The 17,789-nt window shown below is 44.5% G+C and overlaps 1 protein-coding gene across 1 annotated transcript in view; it reads left to right on the top strand.

Annotated features, from left to right (window-relative positions):
- Window positions 1-16,051, top strand: part of TNFSF8 (TNF superfamily member 8) — a 39,684-nt gene extending 23,633 nt beyond the window's left edge. The window contains exons 3-5 of the mRNA XM_075716917.1: window positions 6,412-6,457; window positions 15,028-15,099; window positions 15,654-16,051. Coding sequence (XP_075573032.1) covers window positions 6,412-6,457; window positions 15,028-15,099; window positions 15,654-16,051 — 516 coding nt within the window. The remainder of the gene's footprint in view (window positions 1-6,411; window positions 6,458-15,027; window positions 15,100-15,653) is intronic.
- The last annotated feature ends 1,738 nt before the right edge of the window (window positions 16,052-17,789 follow it).

Raw genomic sequence — 17,789 nt, 5'->3', positions numbered from 1 at the left:
GTCTGGTAGTGTCTACATGTGTTCCTCTGAAATATTGATAAATTTTCGTAATGGACATAATACAAGACATCTCTATGTGTGACACTGTGTGGTGCTGTCTGCTGGGATGCACCGTGATGTGGTGAAGCAGAGCTCTCTTGGACTACCCACTAGATGGGGGCAAAGCAGATCACTGTCCCTCTCTTTTTTGTCAGTCCTGTTCTTGGGTGTGATTTTTAATGCAAAAGTAGAGTTACAGCAAGGATAACTGAAAGATATAAGTGAGGCAAGGTCTGACAAAAGCAGCTGTTCTCTCTGCCTACAGACATTTTTTCCTTCTTAAAATAAAGAGGATTGCTGTCAAGTGGATCTGGGTTTGAATGTAGAATCAGTGAGACTGTTACAGCCAGGGCAGAGGTACAGGTGGTGGTGAACATAAAAAAAAGCATTTCTACTCTTACCAGGAATGTTGCCATGAACTTTACCAGAGTAAAATGACAGGTTAAAAGTTTTATAGGCTTTGAAATCTTATTGCAGAAATCTTATTGCAAAAATATAAATGCTGAAGTACTTCCGCTACTATTAATAGAACGAAAGTACCAGTGCGGGGCTGCTGGAGGAAGTTGGCCATGGAAAACAAAATATGGTCTTTCAGCTCAATATTTTCTCTTACTAAATTTACCCTGTTCAATTTGTGTGTCTGTGTATGCACATTATCCAGAAATTAAACCATGAAGGCTTGACTGATATGTCTTTAAGTTGCACCAGAGAGGAGTCATTTAGCTGAAATCAACGTTCTTCCAAAAGAGAAGCAGTTTGGGCACTGTTAGAATGAGACATGGGGGGTTTCAAGTGATAAATAGTGGGACATTAAGGGAGATCTTTAAAATAACAGCCTGAGTAATTACAGAATTGCCACAGCTTTCTTATATAATGAGGCTTTCATTTGTACTTATTATGAAAGTAAGCATTAAATTACCTCTCCATCAGGATAAAAGCAGTTACACTAGTTGCCAGAGGAACAATATTACTGAAAGAGTCAAGGTTTTCATTTAAAAGAGTAATGACATTATTGCAGCTGCTTTGGAAGCAAGCTTGGCTGAAGGAGAAAGTAGGAAGCTGAGGTGTGTGAGAAACACAAATAAAATCAAGCAGCAATTTTACGCTGCAAGTGGAATTTAGCAGTAAAAGCATAACTTCTGTTCTTGTCCTCAGGGAGCTGAAAGACCCCCAGTGAAGCAGCATAGTCATTCTCTATCCATGACTGGCCTTGAATTTCCAGACCAGGGAACAAGTGTTGATTCTGTGAGACAGGTTCCTCAAGGAACTCCAGGTCTTGCTTCAAAAACGCTTTAGCTCATGGTCACACTCTCAGTGTAAGGCTAGGCACAAATGCCTTTGGTAAAAACACTTGTGGCTGGGCTGAGCATCTTGTAGTATTGACTTCAGCAGCTCCTGGACAGTAGGTCTGGGGAGTTCTTGTACTTGGAGCCCTGTGGCTATTGAGTCCTGTTGCTGTAGGGAGTAGAGCATCATCAGTTGGCTTAATTATTTTCTTTGTAACTTCTTAAGAGAGGACCAACATTTTGTGTGATCAGCCTCTTGGGATGATCTGCTTTTCTCCCCAGATGTTGTCAGCTGGATTATGTGAGTGACCCTTGACCACAGGAGCAATGGCGGCAACTTCATGCCCTCCCTATGCTGAGCTGAGATAGAAACTTTTATTTTCCTCTGTCCAAAGAAATGTTAGAGGGTCTCAGGGACAATGTAGGACTTGTGACCCGTGTCTCAGGTACCACTGCATTAAGAGGAGGCTTCTGGTGGCAAGCAGATCACAGAATCCCCTAGCCCCATTGCAGGTATGTGGAAGTTGGCTCCTTGTCTTCCTTTTGATGAATTTACACTTGCCTATTTTAAGATGAAGGAAGACGCATTGGAAAGGGAAAATTAAACTGTGTGGAAACAAGGCATTCACATCACCCAAAATCTAGGTGCTCTAAGTAAGAGAAATGCAACATGAAAGACCAAAACAAAAAAACAACTCTGATTCCAAAGATGCTTCTCTGAATCTAACAGCACTTTTAATACACATTATCCACCCACTTCTCGCCCCACATTTTCCAGCACCCCAAGAAATTTCTTTTACACCTTGTTTTCAAGAAGAGTGGCACAGCACATTAGTGTCAGACCTGGGAAGAGTCATTTTTTGGAACTAAACTACGTTTTTTCGGAACTAACTCTTTGCAGTGCTGAAGTCAGTTAATTTCTTCAGCTTTCATCAGCAGAAACCCTTGGCTTCAGGCCATTCACTTGTCTCAATCTTTCACAAGTGACCTTATTTTTCTCTGGAATAAGAATAGTCACTGTATGGTGGTCCGTAGCTGTCATTTTTCTTCTTAAGACCGTTATAAGCGTGCTAAAACCTCCACCCTTCTGCCTGCTGCATTCCACTGCTACTGGTTATACGTATACATACACATCTATGTAGATATTTATGTATATAGAGGGATATATGTAAAATCAGCAAAAGAGTATGGGAAAGAAAGTACTAGACAAATGTAATTTTAAGACACACAGACCCTAGCAAATCTTATGCTGTACTGCAAGGTATGCTGTATCAGACACCTAGGCCACCTACCTCAATGAACAAATTCTGTGTGAATGTCCAAAGTCCATAATCTGGGATGGTCCATTACTGCTGTGGATTTTGTAGACTTCACATTTTTAGCCTCCAAATTGCGTGGGCAAATCTTTTCAGCAGAGTAAGGCACCAGTGTGGCAAATGGTAAGAGTCAGTGCATGTATTTATATTTGCTGATCTAGTCTTCAAGATTGCTGAAGTCAAAAATGAAAACCCTCTTTAACAGTGGGACTGCCATAACCAGGAATCACTCCTACAGCACCTGGCATTTTCGTACACTATCTGTTTGGTGATTTATATCTGCTTAAAAATAATCTTGCCACGGGCTGAGTCAATCGGTGCCTATCGGTCCCCCTCTGGTGGACAACCCTGGCAAAAACGAAAAGGGGAAAAAAAAACCCCCAAAGCAACCCACACTGAAAATTGCCCCTGAAAGCAGATTTCCCATTTGTTGAACACCACAGGAAAACCGCTGAGGCATTTTAGAAGAAAACTGCTGTTCCAACTCTTGCCATCGGTATTCTGTACAGTGACAGTCACCTGCTGTCTAGAGGTGTCACTTTCATAGGTTTTGTCAGTACTGGAAAAACTGAATTTCACACGGAGCTGTGTTTCCTGTGATGCTCATGATCAGATCAGCTGCAGGGACGGCTCTCTGCCTTCTGGAGTTTTCATGTCTAGTTTCTACCTTTGCCTCTTGGCAAATCAGGGCCACCAACCTAAAGTGCCACTGCCTGACTTCCCCCTCAGCCAGAGATGGGTAAACATGGTTTGAGGCTGAGCAGAAACACTACACAGCCTTGAAGCTTTTTTTCAAATTGCAAAACTTCCTTCAAGGGTCCAAAGAGCTCATGCCCACAGAGCTGCTGTGTGGACATGGTCTTGGAAGAGCACTGGACCTAGTTAAGCTGACACCAGGCCAGTTTCGGGGGGGCTGTGGTTTCAGGATTGTTTTCTTGGAGTTCTAGAGGCAGATACACACTTCAGAGACCTCTGGTTAAATGAATATTCACAGTTCTGACACAGGACATTAGAATGACCCTCTAGCAGCACCAGTCTGTCTCAGCTTGGGAAAATTTCTTGTAAAATGATTAGGGAAAAAAAGAAAGATATTACTTTCACTGGCACCTGATTATCATTTTCTCTAATGAAGCAAACTCAAATTATTCTGCTTGCTGAGTAAAGACTGAGATCCTTCATCAGCAGCACCCAGATCACTCCAGACAGGGTGAAATTAATTGTCATGAATTCTTCCTGAGCTGTCACTGTAGAGTTTAATCTCTTTGGGCTCCTACTGTGTGCCTCTTTGCATTCCAAATTACAGGATTACATGCAATATTTTTGGTGTTAGGAAAGAAAGAAGTAATGCCAGTAATATTTAAAAGCAAGGTCTAAAGTTTTATTTGAGTATCTACTCAGTTGTCACTAAAATAAATTGCATTAGGATCTGGTGGTTTTACCCACTGGGAGACTTGTGAGAACATGTGAGAACACCATACATTAGTACATTTTAATTTTGTTTCTCTTGCCCTGACTACAAAGCAAGCTGTGAGCCCTCAGCCTTGGACTGCATGCCATCTCCAAGGGAGGGCTGCAAGGTGAACACCTCACTGATTATAATGTCTCAATCACTTTAGCAAACACTTCTCCACAGGCAGCAGTGTCTTTGTGGTCTGATTTCAGCTAGCATAATCTAGTTGAGGACAGAGCATCCCCTTTCTCCCAGTCTTTAATTCTCCACAGAGGGCAGAAATGCTCATACATTGTATTGAAAACTAATGGTTCCCTGTGCCCTGAGTGCATGTGAGAGGGACAGCCCAGTGCAAGGGTCCAAGACAGCAGCTGAGAGGCTGTGGCAGATGGTCCTTGGGAGTGTTTTCAGCCAAGGCTGTTCTCAGTCCCACATTTGATGATACGTGTGCGTAAGGTCTATGAGAGTTTGCAAGGAAGGGTGTCATGTAGGGGACCAAAATGCTTGGAAATGCCTGTTTTTTCAAACTGCAGCTCTAGGTTCCCTTTCTTCTCCTAACCCAGCAGCCTTCCTGTACAGCTTAGGAAGATCACCTGGAGATCTGGTCTGTCTCAACAGATAACTTCTCCCCTGTGTTACATAGGTGAGGGAAGAGAAAATAAACAAATCATATATTACAGATAGCCAAATTATGAAGCACCTATGCCATCTCTCTCTGCAGGACACAGCATTTTGGCATTAGACCAAAGAATAATGTTGCTTTGCTGGGAGCAGGTGCAGCTCTACACTTCAGCCATGGTTGAAAACATGGTCACATTAGGCCAAAGTGTAATTAAAGTTATACTTAAACATTTAAGGCTAGAACATTAAGTACCACAAACAGACACAACATGATTTCTCTCACTGTCCAACCATTTTCCTCCTCCCCACACCACACGCTATCCTACTTACACACAGAAAAAAAAGTGCTTATATTTTAAGACCCCTATGGATGAAGTTGTCTCTCACCACGTGCATGGTGTGCTGCATTTCTCCCAGGAGGTATTAGATGTTCTGCTAAAGCTGGTACTAGCTTCCCAACTTTCTTCTTCTTGGACATCCTGGTTGGTCACTGGAACAGACTCCCCAGGGAAGCAGTCATGGCACCAAGCCTGTCAGAGTTCAAGCAGCATCTGGATGATGGTCTTAGTCATACAGTTTAGCTTTAGGTAGTCCTGCGAGGAGCAGGGCGTTGGACTCAATGATCCTTATGGGTCCCTTCCAACACCAGAGATCCTATGATTCTATGCTAAATTGGGCCTGGATTGGTTAGTCTGCACAATTAGCCCAGGTAATTGGTATCCAGATAAGAGGAGCTGGTTTAGCCTAGCCTGGGCAAAAAACATTGCCTGATACTGAAATCACTGGGGAACTGCCCAGTGTCTGTCAGTGAACGTATGTGACACCGAGTTTCAAGCACTGAGGCACTCTCAGTATCTTTCCTCGGCTGTTGAGAGAATTTGTTTGCTCCTCGAGGGCACTGATGGACATTTATGAGCTGTCAGTGACTTTACTTGTGTGGAAGAAATATGCAAGCAAGCATCGGCTTCAGGGTTGTATGTGTGGATGGCAGAGCGCTGTGAGAAAACAGAAGCAAGACCACAGATGAAGCCTACCATATTTCATGCCCGAAGCACGTTTCCTGAGAAGTTCTTAGGCCATGCTGATTGAGGACAATTTCCCATGCCATTTTGACCCTTGGGTTTACATCCCAGCAAGAAGTAGTAGGAGAGGTGAAGCAGGACAGCTGTGTCACTCTCAGACCTGTGTTGAGACTCTACAGCTTTTCTTTTCATCCAGCTACTGGCTTCCCAGGGACAGACACTGGCTCTCATAGGTGTCCAGTCCCACTCTGTCCTATTCTCTCCAAGCTTTGCAAGCCACAGAGTGAGGTTTTCAGGGCTTGTGCTTCCAAAACAGCCCCCCCAAAAAACCACACATATTTCTTACCACACTGAGACAATTGTTGACTGTGTCAGAAATGTAGATTTTTCTATGTTAGAAAAAAAGGGCAGTGATGAGGGATGACTGAAGATGATATTTGGATGAGTGCAGAGAGCTTGCTGGAGCTGTTTGCTCCGCAGCAATCCCTCACTGACCTGTGAGGCTCTGTAGGAACCATACGCTCTGTAGTGCCTGACGCTGGCTCCCTGTGCATCAGGCTATGTATTGCCTTCATGGCATGCAATGGAAACTTTTAAGACACATTTTTAAAGCAGGGTCGTACTTGAACATGGGTATGCTCCCAGAATAACCATCCCTTCTCTTGCTTCTCTTTCAGGCAGCTGATCCTGCCATGGAGGGCATCGCAAAACCTATCAGGACAGGTAAGACACTTAAACTGACTATGCATGCCATTTGTCTCATCTATAATGCAAATATTGCCCAGGATCACATATAAGCCAATTGTGAACAACTTAACATTTCACATAAAGTCTCTTCTTGGTGAAAAGCCAAGGTAGTGGGGGGGGGGGGGGGGGGGAAGAAGAAGAAGAAGAAGAAAAAAGAAAAAAGCTTTCAAATTACTCGGTACCTCCGGAAACCAGCGCATGGCTGAGGAAATAACAAGTATGTCTGAATCTGCCCTGAGGTGTCTTTGCAAGAGAGCCTTTTTGCGAGAGGATGTGAACATCAGTCTGACTATTAGGTCTTATTTTAAGGGCTGGCTCTTGCACATGTGGGCGTAACGTCCCCGTCTTCACAAGGCATGGGTGCAAATGTGTTGGCACATATTTCAAAACAACTGAAACTCCTCCTGTACCCCTCTGGCCTGGAGCAGTCATGTGTTTCCTACTGGTTTGTGGGGAAAAGGGAGGAGGGAAGGGGTAGGTCTAGAAGGGACAAGTGAAGAACAGCAGCAACAGGCATAGAGCAAAGAATTAGGCAGAGTATGAGCAGAGGGAGCCCAAAATAGGAAAAAACTGTTTAGCTAGACTAGCAGAGATGGTGTGCCAAGATTCTGCTTTTCCTTAGCATAAATCAGGAAGAGCACTATTTATTTCATTGACATTGCCTCCCTGGTTACACGGCCCTTAGCACCAAGTGTTTTGACTTCTTGCACATACAAGTACATACTCAGTCCCAAAGGATAGGAGATACCATTGCCTCCCACTCTACAGATGGGAAAAATGAAGCACAGTGTTCATCTAGAAGTGATGGCAGAATGGGAGATTGAAGTTCAAGGTCCAGAGAGTCCTAATCAAGTAACCACCTTTTCTGCAGCTGTGTTTTTGCACGCAGCTGACATGCATCATTTGGGCACTGCATACTCTATTTTGGATAAGTTTTGAATCCAGGACTCTTCTGTATTGGGCTTGTTTCATAGCACACAGGTCTCCAAGCAGGCCCTGCATGTCACTATGTCCTTTCTGAGAACTTCACATCTTGCCCAACCATCATTTTTTATGTTTTAAAATTCCTGTAACCTGGAGGGATTTTCTTTTCCCCTTAGGATGTCCCTCCTAAGGACATATTGCTTTCTCTCTATCAACCTAAGTAGATCCTTAAGTCTTTTTAAGTCTTTCTTAAGTCTTCTAGTGCTTTATTTCATACCTGAAGTTCCTCAGAAATAAAGCAGGGTCTTAACATACAAGGCAGATTTGGATAAAGGCATTTGGACAGTCACATCACAGTCCTACTCCAGTGGTCCCAAAAGATGCCCAAAAAGGAGCTTTGGAAACCTAATGGGCTGCAAAGCATCAGTCTCGCTGCCCAGGGCCCCCCATTGATGATGGATAGTTCCCAGCAGCTGTGAGGCAGTACAGCCTCAGAGCAGAACCTCTGCTCCTGTAAACCAGCATAACCTCAGACAAGTCACCAGAACTGTGCTGGTGTTTATGGCTGAGTTTTACCACCAGTTAGGAAGAGGTAGTGAAAGCTGTTAGTGTGGTGTCTAGTGATTGACAGAGGAGGAGCCTCAGAGACTGTATCTGTAGGTCAGTGTTATTTCAAAGCAAAGCACGAGCAATACTGGCGTTCCCAGGGCAGGGAGGAGAGGTCTCACTAATCTAAAAGTGCATTGATAAACACACACACATATATATATATATTTAATTTCATACCAGGCAACCTGTGCCAATTGCTTTTTCTCCTCATCAATAACTGGCAGGTGCCAGGCAGCAGGAATGTGCTGTCAGGAACATACAAGAGGCCGCTTCATTAGCCAGAAACCTTTCTGTCTTTGGGTCAATATCAATTACAGGCACCATCTTACTCTGAATTCTGCTGCTAAATCTGAGATGATGTCATTAGTGAAAGACAAAGAAGGGAATGATAGAGAAACCCCACAAGGCAGGAAGAGTTGCTGAAAGCTGTTTGCAATGGGTGTAAATGCTCTATCAGCCTACCCCTCATTGCCTATCAGTCTCTACTGTATGTCTCTGGCAGGGTAATAGAGCATTAAAGTGTGAGCGAATTACGATGGCCTTTTATTTTTCTCTTAAAATGCATAAAGCTGGGCTAATTGGCTAATGTATCCCAGAGGGTAATTTACTGAGGCCCCCTCGGCAGGGGGGTCTGTCATACACTGCCAGGCATCATTTGCTGACTTCTAAGCAGGGAGTTGCAGCAATCACTGCAAAGTCCCATCCAGCAGCTGCGGAGCAGCAAGAAACAAAAACATGAAAAACATTTCAGGACGGGGACTGCAGTGAGGCTGAAGTTGCTGTGGATTTCGATTTGGTTCCGTGTCTGCCTCTCAGGCAGCCCAGATAATAGTAATGTAATTTGGATGTATTTTGTACCCACCTTGTTCACCTCAGGGCTTCGAAGACCTGCTTTGTAAAAAAGGGGAAGCAAGCAAAAAAGGAGCATTGACAAGTTGCCAGCTGGGTGCTCAGCCTTGGTCCAGCCCTGTGTTGGCACCTACTTGTGCAAAACATCTCAGAGATGCTAGTGGGGGATGCAGGACTGTGCTAGTGGGAACAGCTGGGGTTTACTCAGGCAGAGACTGTATTGTAATGCAAATGGACAGTGGTCCAGACATGACTACATCTCTGAATTAATTTTGTAATATTAAAGCAGGAAAAACACGATAATTTCATTTAGATTTCCAATAAGATTATGTTCTGTTATTAGCTAAACACCAGTGGGCACTAAAGCAGATTTATAGACGGCTTGCATTCCTGACTCAGCTGTCAGTCCTCAATGGATGGGTTTGCAGGAATCTGCAAGCAATAGCTGAGAGCGATGCAATGTGACCTAATTAAATGTTCATGCGAAAAATTATATCAATCTCCTCAAAACCTCTGTGCCATTGTCGGTGGAGTACCTGAGCAACAGGGGGAAAGAATTAAATTCATCATGAACTAAATGTTTGTGAAATGTTCTTTCTGTGGAACTATTTCCCTGTGGTAAATCATCCACATTTCATAAATATCAAATCATATATTAATATGGGCCAGAGAGGTATTATTGTTCGGTTCATTTTTTAGAGGGAAACTAAGTCACAGAGAAATTTATGACCTGCCAGTGTCTGGAGAGGTTCAGCCCTCATTGTCTCATCACTGTCCTCTCCAAGCCTTGTTTCCCTATAAAGGCTGTAATCCTGGACTGATGGCTTTTCTTGTTATTTTGAACTACAAAAACATGATACCAAAATCTGTTCTCATTTACAGAAAGAAAAACCTGCAGATACATATGCACATACACACCCACTATTTACATATATATTTTTGTCTGGCAGTAAAATCCATTAGCAGTTGAGGGACAGACCAGGAAAGGTGACATTCACATCCTTGCTACCCTAGAGTAAATCAGGCTGAAGCCAGAGAAGCAGACAAGCCTTTCCAGGTTTACAGAAATATCTCTGAGTGCAGTTTGGCCTTCTACAACTAAATCTGGTCTCTTCCAGCCTGGAATTGTCCCAGTGCAACACTGCTGAAATAGCTGCGGTGTTAGTCACAGATCCCACAATGGCGAGTTCTTCAGAAATGGCTATCTCATATTTAGACCATATAGATTTTTGGTTTTTCAGCTTCAGTAAGAGTCTGTGTTTGTGTGCATGTATATGAAACTGTACAAGGTTCTGTCTGCCCTTGGGAGGTCAGGGCAGATGAGCTGTGTTTCTCAGTTCAAAAAATTTTGGCAAGCCTGGGCTTGCAAATGCTAGAAAGAGTGCACATGCATCCTCCTAGGCAAGCATCCAGAGGAAACTGCAGCTAGACAGATTCCAGTTAGTCATAACAGGGGCTGGTTGCCTATTTAATTAATAATGAGATGACCAGTATTGCTACAAAATGCTGAACTTTAGATCTTCTGTCTCTCCAATACTTAAAACACAAGTTACAGATGAATATATATAAGAATAGCTCATGAAATTATGTGACCTATGCTATACTGACAAGCAGGCTAGAGACTTGAATAGTTTTGGCCTTAAACTCTACAAGTTTTGCAGTAGTTAGTTCTGCAATGATGAGGAGTTCATAAGAGGTTCTTCCTAAATTTGGAGGAAAGAAAGGGATACTTTTAAAATTTACATTTTTGGAAGGAGGTTAAATTGCCAGATAAGTTCAGATGAGAACCAGAGTGACAGTCTTTGGGCTCTGGAGGACCAAAGGTACTCAGTGCCTCTGTGACCAGCACAGCCTCGAGCAGAGCCCAGCTCTGCCACTGAGCCCAGGAGAGGACATCGTCCAGCTGGCACTTGTCACAGCATCACTCAGCTGGGACAGTCCATCAGCACCAGCCGGCAGCTGTTTGCAGGACACTTAACTGGAAGGAGGGAGTTAGATAGCTACAGGGACTTCAGATAGTGGCTGCTGAGAAATAAAATTAGGCAAGGTCTGCTAACTCTAGCATGCTGACAGAGATGTATGAAATCACCTTGCCTAATTTTATAAGGACTTAAATTGGTGGGCAGTATGGAGGAATTGAAAGCTGTTTGTCACCTGCCCATACTTCTTCACCTCATAAGGTAAGTTCAGGTTTTTGACCTGCTCTTGTACTTGTCCACACTCAGCCTCCAGCTTGTTGTAATGCCATATGCACTGCAGAGGAATATCACTGTAAGAGGTGACTGGTACTCGGACAGGTGTCAAAAACCCCATCTGAGGGGCTTTCCATGTCTGGGTAGCAACATTTTGCACTCTGGCATGCCACTTTCAGCTCTTGGTTTCACTGCCCTTTGTCTGTGCTCCCAGTATAACCATCTCAGAGATGGAGAAACTGAGGCAGCTGGCAGTGAAAAGAGTTCCTCAGGCAGAGGCACACTTCCTCAGACCTGGCTGGCAGCAGTCTGTATACCCACATGTCCCACAGCCCTTGGGTTTCTCCTGGCAGGAGACAGCTGCTTTAGGTCCTGTTGTGTTTTGATGAGACTCTTTCCATTTTGCACCACAGGTGGAAATCATGGGACTGTCAGTGAGACCACAGCTCCACTGAGTGCCGTTTCACAGTCCTGCAGCGTGTCCTCTTTGGCTCAGTGGGGAAAAGCTGCATTAAGCTCATGGAAATAGTCTGACCCTTTTCCTCAGGGCTGTGCCCTCTGGATGCTCATCCTATGGTAAAAGAGGTTAGGAAGACAAAAGTGAATTATTTCCCGATAGCTTCTTTAGGACAAAATAACCTAAATGGCTTCCTACTAAGACAACTTCCTTATCAGCAGGCTTCCTTCAAGCAGCCTGATCTACAGCATCCATGCATCACAGCAGACAAGGAAACCAGTGTGGTCTCTTTGGTACTTAGTTCTAAGTGTGGCTTTGCTTTTCCTCCTTCTCACAGTATTTTTAAGCTCCTATTGACTTCAGTGGGATTACTTCTGATGTATGCTGTTACTAGTGCAAGCCAATTAGGTGATGTGATTGAACACATCCATCGTTCATCATCCATCCAGTCCTGAAACTCCAGTAAAGTAAAAAGCCAGTCTCTCCTGGCTTGCGCCGAAATGTTTAAGATAGAAGAATTATCTTGAGGTATAAAACTGGAAAACAGTTATAAGCTGCCTCAGCGGAGCAAGAACCGGAAATGTCTCTATAAACAATATTTTTTCCATAACTTGCCTTCTCAGAAACACAGCTGATGTCACCAAATAAATGGTTTAAACACACACACACAAAACTTGCTGACAGCAATGAATGTAAGTACAGCTTCAGAAATGCAAAGTGCAGCTAGATCAGTGAGACGTAGATCTTGAGACATGCCATGAATATCCTGAGACAGCTCATGACTGATCGGGCTCCTGGCAGCACTAGGCTGTTTGTGTGCAGGCACAGCACTTTGCTTGCTTAGCAGAGGTTGCAGGGCTGCAGCTTCCAAAGTCTGCTTGAGCAGCAGGGGATTTTCTGCTTTATAGGGTAAACCCCCTAAATGCCACCCAGTTTCTGTAAAAATATTCTCTCTTCCTGCAGGACACTTGTAATGCGAGTGGGCTCAGGGCACTGACTACGCATTACCAGAGACTGTTGCTACCACCGTAACAGCTTTAGTTTGAAATAAGGGCCAGAAGTGTTTTCTCCTATCGTATGCCATATCTCCACGTCTGCAGTGTCTGTGCACTTGCTAAAACACCATATTGACATGACTAACATCAGGAAAGTAGGCTTTGTTTTTTTCTTTGGGGATTTCCAGCACAGCTAAGGGACTTCGATATACAACTTCTTCTTGGAGCGCAATGAGCACCTGCTTCCCTCAAAAGTGTTTCAACTACGGAAATCAGAGAAAGATTGCAATCTTTCAAAATGTCCACAGCCCCCTTCTCCAACAGTATGAGTGCAAAGGGTGCAATGTTAAAATTCACCAACCAGGGGGACTTGTCTGTGGGACCAGCTTCTCCCTAATTTACTCATCCTCCTGACCAAGTACCTCTTAAAAATCAGGCCAAGCAGACACTGTAAGGGTATGGAGATTTGATCTCTTGTACTTTTAGCTTCAGGAATCCTATGAAAGTTAAGATCCTTGACTCTGCAATTAGTAAACTCCTTTTTCACTTAAGGAACAAGAAATATGTCATCTGATACCATGGAGTAGCATCAGGATTTAGTAGAATTTAGTTTTATATATTAACAGGTCCTTCAGAGCCCCTTGTAGGGTAGGTGACTCATATCAATTTTATGAACCAAGTCACAGGAAAACTTAGGTGATTTGTGTACTCTGGGAGAGAGTAGTATGATTTGGTAAGGTTTTACTGAAACTCCTTCAAACATTATTCCTGGTATTCAGCTGTAGAAAAAACACAGGAAATTGCCAATGTCCCATATGAGCTCCTATGCACATCCCTTCTGCAGCTGCAGCAGGGCTAGGAGAGGTAAAGAAGGAGAACCAACACAATGAGAAATAACCATTCACCTGCCTGGTGGCAGCTTCAGGGATATGCACTGTGTTCCTGAATCTATGGCTTGTCTGTGTATCCATATGCCTGCGGGCTGCACAGGGCAGTACGAACTCTGCAGTATGCAATCACAAAATAAAGGAAGAAGAGCCGGTGCCATTCAATGAATGCACAGTAAGGTGAGAGGAGGAAAAGCTTACGCAGAGCAGATGGGAAGGTGCAATGTGGCTGGCAAGGAGGTGAAATGCAAGGGGAAGCGGTGGGGTGTGAGGTCTGGGATGCAGGAGCTGGGATGCCGGGATGCAGGAAACGGCACACCGGGAGGCGGTGCCGGGATGCGGGAGATGGGTCGCCATCCCGGGAGGCGATGCCGGGATGCAGGAGATGGGTCGCTGTCCGGGAAGCGGTGTCGGGATGCGGGAGATGAGTCGCCGTCCCGGGAAGCGGTACCGGGATGCGGGAGATGGGTCGCCATCCCGGGAAGTGGTGCCGGGATGCGGGAGATGGGTCGCCGTCCCGGGAGGTGATGCCGGGATGCAGGAGATGGGTCGCCGTCCGGGAAGCAGTGCCGGGATGCGGGAGATGTGTCGCCGTGCCGGGAAGCAGTGCCGGGATGCAGGAGATGTGTCGCCGTGCCGGGAAGCGGTGCCGGGATGCGGGAGATGTGTCGCCGTGCCGGGAAGCGGTGCCGGGATGCGGGAGATGGGTCGCCGCCATGCCGGGAAGCGGTGCCGGGATGCGGGAGATGTGTCGCCGTGCCGGGAAGTGGTGCCGGGATGAGGGAGATGTGTCGCCGTGCCGGGAAGCGGTGCCTTGGCGGCCCGCGGGGCCGGCGGCGCCGGCCGCAGTCCCGGGCGCGGCCGTGGGAGGGAGCCGTCCCGAGCGGCCGTGGGAGGCAGCGGCCGCCCCGGGGCCCCTGCGGAGGGGCAGCCCCAGCACCTCCCCGCCCCGGCGCGTTGGAATTTGGGGGCATTCCCGTGGCACACAACTGCCTTCTGCATTGGAGTGCGCTGCTGGCGGTGTGCGCGCCTTTTCCCTGCGGTTACGGCTGTGTAGGAAGACGCGCTCGTAGAAATGAAGCTGTCCCGGCTCCTCTAGCAGGCGGCTTTTGGGTCTGAACAACCAACAACTTCCCCCAAAGTCCTGGCGACATCCACATTTCAACCTTGAGAGAACAGAGCGGCATTTCCAAAGCACCCAAAGAGCCATTTGCAGAAGCACGTTCCACTTAAATGCTTAAAAGCTTCTTTCTGTAACTGCACCATACAAATAATTTGCTTAAATTAAGCTAGCCTGTACATGATTTCTGTTTATAAGAAGGAGAATAAGAAATACAATTTTTTTTGACCAATAACTGCAATATACCAGAGCCTTAGACTGTTATAAATTTACCAATAGAGTTACACAGCTATGAATTCCCTGTGCAGATCAGATATCAGCCAAGGAGTAGGATTCATCTCTCCTACATGCTGTTCTGGCTGCTGCTGCTTGTTGCTTTGGAGCCACTGCTGTGGAGTTTGTCCATAGCGCAGTTATAGCAAATAAGTGAGATGCCAAACACTGACAGCATTTTACAGTTAAAAAAAAAAAAAAAAAATCAGGAGTGGTCACTTATTCTGTTGTTTCCTTCAGGCAACAGCTCCGAAGACTATGTAAGAATCCTACAGAATGTCCCGATCACGAGAGCTGCTGCGTACATGAGAGGTCAGTGGGGAGCCCAGTGGAGGGCAATAGTTGGCAAAGAGAGATTGCAGAGCTGGCTGAAGAGCAGGCTGTTCATGTTGTTCAAACTGGTTTTAGTGGCAAATAGCTTTTTGACCAAATGGGCATTGTATAGGAAAAAAAATCCTTAGCTTTCCTGAAACGTGGGTGTGTTTGGTAAACCCCCTGTCTGATCACATAAACTTTTTTTAACTTGATAAGAAAAAATAAATAAAAAGGTACCTTCTGCACACAAACACATTAATATATATCTCCATTATTTCCCTTTAAATACTGCAGAAGGCCATTTTCACTGCATCTCCCTGTCTTGGGTTTCCCAAGGGTTGTGTAAGTCCTTGGAACTTTTTAACACCCCACTTCCATGTGTGAACTCCCAGCCTCCTGGCCAGGGCCTTTTGTTGGAGCTTCCTACAGGAAAACCACTGAACAGGTATCTCCATTTACCAGGAAATACACTGCTGCAAGTCACATAAGGCTGAATTCAGGTCACTAGAGCTCAGCGGCTCATTTTAAAATGTGTTTGCTTTCCTTTCTAGTGTCCAATCCAGTAAACAGTTCAAAACTGAGCTTGGTCGAGAAGGGTATTTGTGAAGACATCCAGTGTAAGAGTGAAGAGCTGGTGATAAAGAAGCAAGGCCTCTACTTGATCTATTGCCACTTGAACTTTCATTTTCCTAACTGTTCAAACAGCCCCATTGATCTCAAGATAGAGCTCCTTGTGAATGACAAAGTCAACAGGCAAACATTATCCACATGGTGCGCATCAGAAACTTGCCAAGAAAAGACTTTTAAGACCTTGTTCCAGCTCCATTTGACATACCTGAATGTGAAGGACCGAATATCAGTAACACTTAATCATCCTAAATTCTTGAATGAAATTTCTCTTCCCAATGACAACGTTCTTGGGGTCTTGAGGTACAGTGATGAAATGTGAGCAGTTGTCTGACTTCCCACTGCTGCCCAGACTTATCTTTCTCTGAACAACAGTAGCCTGCTTTTACTAGGCAACACCTTATTTTAAATTTCCTATCTTACCTCATTGCTAGGGTCAACAAGGAACTTGGTGAGTGTCCCAGAACAAAACCTAAAACACTGCAAGACCCACACCTGACAGATTGCTCTGGTTTGGCTCAGGGTAGGACTGTTGTTGGACTATCTAGTATATAACACACAGATCTGCCAACAGTTCCTCAAAACAATAACTGTGTAAACACAGATTAAAACGTAACTAGATTATGGGAGGAATACACAATATCAAGACTTTTTGGCTAACGGACCGCTGGCAAGGTGCCTGTGCTCAGAAGATGGAGACATCTTTTTCACTGAATTTTATGGAGTAGTAGTTTGATGTGGTCTTTCCAAAAAAACTAACAGTCAAATCTTGTAATTAAGACTTTCTTTACAACTGGAGCATGCAACCACAACTCTGGAGTAGGTTTATGGATAGATCATACAAAAGCAAAGATGATGAAATTATTGACTCTCAGGCTGGTAGCTAAAACTCTGGGACAGTGCATAGGAGATTTGGGACTTACAGGATATTTCTGTGCTGCATTCTGCTATGGACTTTATGCAATTTACTTCCAAGTGTCTTCCTTCTCACTATTTATCCATCTTTTCCATTTAAATATTAAGCTCTTTGGGGCAGAGACTTTGTATATGCACGGTGCTCAGCCTCTGTTCTTACTTGGGGTTTCTAGACATTTTCATAACAAATATTAAAATAGAAACTTAATTGCAAATCTAGCCACATAACAGAGTTCATTACAATACATTTTCCTTGAATCCTGTCCTGCCTGTTTGACAGTACCTTGCATGACACCAGACTACACTGGTGTGTAAATACACCTCTAATGCCTGCACTTTCTGAAAATCCAAGATTTAGATCTGAGGTCCAGACTGTCCCAAATACAATTTCAGACCTGACCCTCAGCTGAGAGCCATGGTCTTTGGGCAGTCCAGAGGATAGATGTTATCAGAGCTTCTTTGGCTTACTGGAAAACTTAGATAATGAAGGGTAAAAGAGTAATCTCAGATTGTTTTTCTATGAATTCAAGTAACACAGGCATTTACTTGAAACGTAATTCTTACAGTGTGGGGAGGGAAGGGACCAAAAAGTTACAAAAGCGGGTACCAGTTCACTCTTTCCTCTTTTCCCTTCATCCCTGAGATCCTACTAAGGTCTATTTTCATTGGTATTCAACTTTTTCCCCTTGTGTACCTGTACCTTCTTTCCTTTACATGACTAGAGCTTGGTGAACTGTTCACTTCAAAATAGTCATAGATTTAGTTTCTGGCTTCAGAAACTCAGTAAGTGTTTTATTTTTCAAGCTTAGTTGATGTTGTCAACGAATGTAGCTTAGTTTGTGTGAGCACACTCAAAATACTCCTAACAATAGTAATTTGTTACTTCTGTTATGTCACCAGAAACTCATAGTATGTATCGGTGAGGTTTCATCCTATTGACCAGGTGACTTCAAAATACACAAGAAACTTTCAAAGGGTCATGAGCAATTGATGTGATTCATTGCTAGAGATATCTACTTTCTGTTTTGATAAACATTGATGAAAACAAAAAATCCCTTTGCTATTAAGGGGCGGGGGGGGGGGGGGGGGGAGGGGGGAAGAAAAGAAAACTAGATCCATGGCTTCTTTCTTTCTTTTCTTCTTTG

Source organism: Pelecanus crispus, chromosome 9 (genome assembly GCF_030463565.1).
Source record: "Pelecanus crispus isolate bPelCri1 chromosome 9, bPelCri1.pri, whole genome shotgun sequence".
Lineage (NCBI taxonomy): Eukaryota > Metazoa > Chordata > Aves > Pelecaniformes > Pelecanidae > Pelecanus > Pelecanus crispus.
This window is presented reverse-complemented; position numbering and strand designations above follow the sequence as displayed.